General features: G+C 53.7%; 1 protein-coding gene across 1 annotated transcript in view; it reads left to right on the top strand.

Moving 5' to 3' along the window:
* LOC147097133 (serine/threonine-protein phosphatase 6 regulatory ankyrin repeat subunit C-like) overlaps window positions 1-7232 on the top strand; it is a 107496-nt gene that overhangs the window by 4814 nt on the left and 95450 nt on the right. The window contains exons 3-5 of the mRNA XM_085972531.1: window positions 329-550; window positions 1382-1522; window positions 5577-5651. Of these exons, the coding sequence (XP_085828657.1) occupies window positions 329-550; window positions 1382-1522; window positions 5577-5651 (438 nt within the window). The remainder of the gene's footprint in view (window positions 1-328; window positions 551-1381; window positions 1523-5576; window positions 5652-7232) is intronic.

Raw genomic sequence — 7232 nt, 5'->3', positions numbered from 1 at the left:
GGCCACAACTGGCCTCCCGCCCCAGGGTTAGGGAGGATAAAACAGCTGAGGTTCCCTCTGGGAAGTGACGCCAGGGTTTGGATGTGACTCCACCCCACCCCCCAACCCCGCCCTGTGGTTGAACAGCACGCAGTAACGGCGCTCGGGGCGGGTACCCTTGTGCACACGTGGTACCGTAACAGGGCAAGGGGTCCGAACACCTCTGGGAGAGGACGGGGCTGAGAAAACGGTGGAGTAAATCACCTGAGGAAAGCAAAATTAGGTTTTTGAAGAACCTGGAAATTTGTTGTTTAAAATTGTGCTTGCTTCTTTCTACTTGAAGATGAAGCCCTCATCCGGTGACTGGGTATCCGGGATGTGTGGAGAGCCATAGTTTGCACGCTGTTGTGTTGCTGGACTGTGCACACTTTTATTTTATCTTTCTCTGCTCCCCTGTGGACGTCATATCCTCTCTGACTGACTCATGTTTGGTTCCTTGCAGGAATGTTGAATGTCTAAACTTACTGCTTAGCAGTGGTGCGGATTTAAGAAGGGAGGATAAATTTGGAAGGTGAGCAATGTGGGCCCGGCTGAGAGTCTGCAAGAGTTTGCGATCTGTGTGAACACCACCCTGCCTATGAGAAAAGGAAAGAATGCGCTGGCTTCAGGCCCAAGAGGGGGAGTGTGTCACTGGGGGGCTGAGGGGGAGTGTGTCCGCACTGGGGGGCCGAGGGGGAGTGTGTCACTGGGGGGCCGAGGGGGAGTGTGTCCGCACTGGGGGGCCGAGGGGGAGTGTGTCACTGGGGGGCCGAGGGGGAGTGTGTCCGCACTGGGGGGCCGAGGGGGAGTGTGTCACTGGGAGGCCGAGGGGGGAGCGTGTCCGCGCTGGGGGGCCGAGGGGGGAGCGTGTCCGCGCTGGGGGGCCGAGGGGGAGCGTGTCCGCGCTGGGGGGCCGAGGGGGAGCGTGCCCGCGCTGGGGGCCCGAGGGGGAGCGTGCCCGCGCTGGGGGCCCGAGGGGGAGCGTGCCCGCACTGGGGGGGCCGAGGGGGAGCGTGTCCGCACTGGGCGGGGCCGAGGGGGAGCGTGTCACTGGGGGGCCGAGTGGGAGCGTGTCCGCGCTGGGGGGCCGAGGGGAAGTGTGTCACTGGGGGGCCGAGGGGGAGTGTGTCCGGGGTGGGGGCTGAGGGGGAGCGAGTCTCCAGTGGGGGTTCTCCCCCTGTGGGGGGGGTTGCCCCGAGGTGGGTGCCCCCACTCCGAGGGGCCGAGAGGATCGCTCGGGGATGCAGTGGGGTGTCTCGAGGAGATGGTACCTTGGGGATGAGGTTGCTTCTGTGTCCGATGCTGTCGAACTCTTCCCCCTGCTCTGAGCGAACTCTGAGCTTGTCCCCCTTTCCCTTCGCAGGTCTCCATTGCACTATGCAGCTGCCAACGGTAGTTACCAGTGTACAGTTACTTTAATAACCGCCGGGGCCAGCATCGTTGTGACAGACGGGAGGGGCTGCACCCCTTTGCACTACGCCGCTGCCTCGGAGGCATACAGAAGGTACGAGGCTGGTGCCGGCGCGGTGTGGCACCATCGCGGAATGCCAAGAGTGACCGCTGGTAATCCGACATACACAGGAAAGGGTGGGAAAGCACAGCCGGTCAGTCAGCATCTGAAAGAGGAAGCTAGGTTCGCGATTCCAGTGGGCCCCTCATTGGGAGGATATGATCGCTTTCGCGAGCGAGCTCAAGAGCTTCATAACTTCCTCAGTTCTGTATCTTACACAGGATTTACGGCGCAGAAACAGGCCATTCGACCCACCCAGTCCATGCCGGCGTTTATGCTCCACTCGAGCCTCCTCCCGTCTTTCCTCATCTAAATCTATCAGCGTAACCCTCTATTCCCCTCTCCCTCATGTGCTTGTCCAGCCTCCCCTTAAATCCATCTGTGTTATTCGCCTCAACCACTCCCTGTGGCAGCGAGTTCCACATTCTCACCACTCTCTGGGTAAAGAAGTTTCTCCTGAATTCCCCATTGGATTTATTAGTGACTATCTTATATTGATGGCCTCTAGTTATGCTCTTCCCCACAAGTGGAAACACTCTCTCTGTATCCACTCTATCAAAACCTTTCATAATTTTAAAGACCTCTATTAGGTCACCCCTCAGCCTTCTTGCAAGAGAAAAGAGACCCGGCCTGTTCATCCTTTCCTGATATGTATACCCTCGCATTTCTGGTATCGTCCTTGTAAATCTTCTCCGCGCCCTCTCCAGTGCCTCTATATCCTTTTTATAATATGGCAACCAGAACTGTACGCAGGACTCCCAAGTGTGGTCTAACCAAGGTTCGATACAGGTTTAGCATAACTTCCCTACTTTTCAATTCTATCCCTCTAGAAATAAACCCCAGTGCTTGGTTTGCTTTTTTATGGCCTTGCTAACCTGTGTCGCAACTTTTAGTGATTTGTGTATTTGTACTCCGAGATCCCTTTGTTCCTCGACCTCACCCGGACTCACCAAGTGATAAGTGACCTCCCTATTCTTCCTACCAAAATGTAATACCTCACATTTATCTGTGTTGGACTTCATTTGCCAATTATATGCCCATTCTGCACGTTTATTAATGTTCTGTAATTTGTTGCAGTCCTTCTCAGTATTGACTATCTTCCCCGCCCCCCCCCCCCCCCCCCCAAATTTGGTGTCATCCGCAAAATTTAGAAATTGTGTTTTTGATTCCAAAGTCTAAATTGTGAACAGCAGTGGTCCCAGCACTGATCCTTGTGGAACACCACTACCCACCTTATGCCACTGTGAATTGCTACCCTTGACTCCTACTCTCTGCTTTCTGTCTTGAAGCCAGCCAGCAATCCATTCTGCTACTTGTCCTCTGACTCCGCATTCTCTGTCCTTGTTCATCAGTCTATTATGTGGTACCTTATCGAAGGCCTTTTGAAAATCTAGATAAATTACATCTGCTGCATTACCCTTGTCTACTCTCTCTGCTACCTCTTCCAAAAAAAAAAATCGTGTTTTTATTTAAAATACTGAGCATGGTTCTGGTCTCCCTATCAGAATAAGGATATAGAGGCACTGGAGAAGGTGCAAGAGAAAGATTTACACAGTTGATACCAGAACTGATAACTATCGGGAGAGATTGAACAGGCTGTGGGCCTCTTTTCTCTAAGATGAGGGATGACCTGATGGAAGCCTTTAAAATATGAAAGGGTTTGATAGGGTAGATATTTCCACTTGTGGGAGAATCTAAAACTAGGGGGCCATAAATATAAAATATTTATCGGGAGGGTTGTAGGGGGCTGGAGGAGGTTACAGAGATAGGGAGGGTTGTAGGGGCTGGAGGAGGTTACAGAGATAGGGAGGGTTGTAGGGGCTGGAGGAGGTTACAGAGATAGGGAGGGTTGTAGGGGCTGGAGGAGGTTACAGAGATAGGGTTGTAGGGGCTGGAGGAGGTTACAGAGATAGGGAGGGGTGTAGGGGCTGGAGGAGGTTACAGAGATAGGGAGGGTTGTCGGGGCTGGAGGAGGTTACAGAGATAGGGAGGTTTGTAGGGGGCTGGAGGAGTTGACAGAGATGGGGAGGTTTGTAGGGGGCTGGAGGAGGTTACAGAGATAGGGAGGGTTGTAGGGGCTGGAGGAGGTTAGAGATAGCGAGGGTTGTAGGGGGCTGGAGGAGGTTACAGAGATAGGGAGGGTTGTCGGGGGCTGGAGGAGGTTACAGAGAAAGGGAGGGTTGTAGGGGCTGGAGGAGGTTACAGAGATAGGGAGGGTTGTAGGGGCTGGAGGAGGTTACAGAGATAGGGAGGGTTGTAGGGGCTGGAGGAGGTTACAGAGGGAGGGTTGTCGGGGCTGGGGGAGGTTACAGAGATGGGGAGGGTTGTAGGGGCTGGAGGAGGTTACAGAGATAGGAAGGGTTGTAGGGGCTGGAGGAGGTTACAGAGATAGGGAGGGTTGTAGGGGGCTGGAGGAGGTTACAGAGATAGGGAGGGGTGTAGGGGCTGGAGGAGGTTACAGAGATAGGGAGGGTTGTAGGGGGCTGGAGGAGGTTACAGAGATAGGGAGGGTTGTAGGGGGCTGGAGGAGGTTACAGAGATAGGGAGGGTTGTAGGGGGCTGGAGGAGGTTACAGAGATAGGGAGGGGTGCAGGGGCTGGAGGAGGTTACAGAGATAGGGAGGGTTGTAGGGGGCTGGAGGAGGTTACAGAGATAGGGAGGGTTGTAGGGGGCTGGAGGAGGTTACAGAGATAGGGAGGGTTGTCGGGGCTGGAGGAGGTTACAGAGGGAGGGTTGTCGGGGCTGGGGGAGGTTACAGAGATAGGGAGGGTTGTAGGGGCTGGAGGAGGTTACAGAGTTAGGAAGGGTTGTCGGGGCTGGAGGAGGTTACAGAGATAGGGAGGTTTGTAGGGGGCTGGAGGAGTTTACAGAGATGGGGAGGTTTGTAGGGGGCTGGAGGAGGTTACAGAGATAGGGAGGGTTGTAGGGGCTGGAGGAGGTTAGAGATAGGGAGGGTTGTAGGGGGCTGGAGGAGGTTACAGAGATAGGGAGGGTTGTGGTGGGCTGGAGGAGGTTACAGAGATAGGGAGGGTTGTAGGGGCTGGATGAGGTTACAGATAGGGAGGGTTGTAGGGGCTGGAGGAGGTTAGAGATAGGGAGGGTTTTAGGGGGCTGGAGGAGGTTACACAGATAGGGAGGGTTGTAGGGGGCTGGAGGAGGTTACAGAGATAGGGAGGGTTGGAGGAGGTTACAGAGATAGGGAGGGTTGTAGGGGGCTGGAGGAGGTTACAGAGATAGGGAGGGGTTGTAGGGCCTGGAGGAGGTTACAGAGATCGGGAGGGGCGAGGCCATGGAGGTATTTGAATACTAGGATGAAAATGTTAAAATCGGGACGTTGTCGGACCGGGTGCCAGTGTGGGTCAGCGAGCACAGGGGTGTGAAGGGTGAAAGGGACTTGGTGCGAGTTAGGACACGGGAGCAGCAGCGTTTTGGACGAGCTCAAGTTTGCTCAGGATGGAGGACGACCAGGAGAGCGTTGGAATAGTCTGGAGGTAACAAAGGCACAGGACGCGGGTTTCAGCAGCAGATGGGCTGAGGCCGGGGCGGAGACAGGCGAGGTCAGCAGGATCGCTGTTCTCGCCCTGGCTGACGGTGCCTGCAGAGTGCTCCTGTGATCAGGACTGGGATTACCCTCTGTGAATCTTCCCAGCCCTCCTGCCGCTGTTCGCACCCGATGCCCACACACAGGAGCACTCTGCAGGCACCGTGAGCCAGTGATCAGGACTGGGGTGCCCACTGTGAATCTTCCCAGCCCTCCTGCCGCTGTTCGCACCCGATGCCCACACACAGGAGCACTCTGCAGGCACCGTGAGCCAGTGATCAGGACTGAGGTACCCACTGTGAATCTTCCCAGCCCTCCTGCCGCTGGCCGGCTATAGTCTTCCTATCTGGCAATGTGGCTCGGGTCACTCTGCGTATTGAAGCTGCTGTGTGTGTGGCTCTGGATTGCGCACTCACTGAGCCATTGGGAGGAGGAGGGGGGTGGGTGCTTGGTATTAAGCGCTTCCAATATTACTCTGAGCCACTGATTTCTTTTTTTTTCTTCAAGGAGTGACCACCCCACAAGTAGTCATGAACGTGATGAAGAAGTACTGAAGGAAACTCGGGAGAAGGAGGCCTTCTTGTAAGTACAGTACAGCGCATGCTGGCCCCCACCCCCACCCAACCAGATTTTCCACTTCTCGTTGAGGCCCTGCCCCAGCGCAGTCTTATCATCTGTTAACGCCTATTGATGGACCTGACTTGACACGCTGAGCAGGACAGGCCTAGGATCCCATCCCAGCCTGTGCTGAGGGAGGCCATCTCACCCGGTGTGGTACCGAGCCCCACACGGAGCAGGAAGGGACGATTTCCCCATGGGTGGGAATCCCGAACAGGGGGCACGGTCTCGAAATGAGAGCCACTCCGGAGCAGAGCCAGGAAGCACTTGTAAGATCTTAACGATCTCTGAGTTCTTGGACAAGACACCAATAGGCAGCAGCCAGTATGTTTGAGCAATAGATCAAGATTTATTAAGCATACAGCATTATATATTTAATATTGGGTGATAGTTTTAATGAGTTGCTCGCAGCCCTAAGTCTCTGGAACCTCTTGGACACACATGACGTCGTCTTAAGTCTGTTCCTTTGTCCTCGCAGTACGTCTGTGTGAAGTTGTTCTTTGGGTATCGAGGCTTTAACCCTTGTCAAAAGTTGGTTTGGCCAGTGTCCATATATGGCTTAACAAAATCACCTTTTTTAGTTGGTTCTAATGGCCAAAATACCATCGTCACTCAGACTAAGGTTGCATCCCGCCTTTCCAGTATTTTTCCACCAACTTTGCCATGTTCAGTGTTATCTTGTTTGTAGTTTTGTTAAGCGAATTCTAAGTTCTATACAGCATTATAATATGTTATTTAATGATTCAACCTTCACTCGCAGTCTGTGGCTGTTTGTTGTCAAAACTGCTTTTGACTGTGCGGCTACATTTTGAACAAGTTTTCTAGTTACCCAGGAGTAATTATGGGTAATATTATTTGGTCAATGGCTACACTTGAAGTTATACATATATGATTCTCGTCTACTAAATATCTTTAAATATCAGCCTTTCGTACACACTTCTTCACACACAGGGTAGTGGAAATCTGGAACTCTTTTCCCCCTCCCCCCCGCCAAAAGGCTGTGGTAGCTGGGCGGCGGCGGGGGGGGGCGGGGGTCAATTGAACTTTTGAGAACGAGATCAATAGATTTTTTAATTGAGTTTCGGGTATCGAGGGGCGTGACTCCAAGGCGGGCGAACTGAGTTGCGGTGCAGATCAGCAGTGATCTGACTGAATGGCGGAGCAGGCTGAATGGCCTCTTCCTGTTCTTGTTTCCTATGTCCAGTCGGATGCTAAAGATACCGTGACCCTATTGGAAGCAGGCCGGTTTTCTGGGCACTCCTCCCTCAACCGCCGCCTCCAGAAACCGAAACCGATCTCGTTTCTTGTTTGCGGGATATTGCAGGCAAAATGCCGGCCACATTTGCTTGCCTTCTCGCTGTACAGCGTATGTGAAGAGCTTTGTGATATTTTCACAGAATCACAGAAACCCCACAGTGCAGATAGAGGCCATTTCGGCCCATCGAGCCTGCACCGACACATATCCCACCCGATCCCCGTAACCCCTACACCAACACGTAACCCCACGTATTTAATCCCCTAACACTAAGGGTCAATTTATCATAG

This window comes from Somniosus microcephalus, chromosome 33 (assembly GCF_052327205.1).
Source record: "Somniosus microcephalus isolate GS21.2 chromosome 33, FLI_Smic_1.0, whole genome shotgun sequence".
Lineage (NCBI taxonomy): Eukaryota > Metazoa > Chordata > Chondrichthyes > Squaliformes > Somniosidae > Somniosus > Somniosus microcephalus.
The sequence above is the reverse complement of the archived record's forward strand: the minus strand, read 5'-3'. Positions and strand labels throughout refer to the sequence as shown.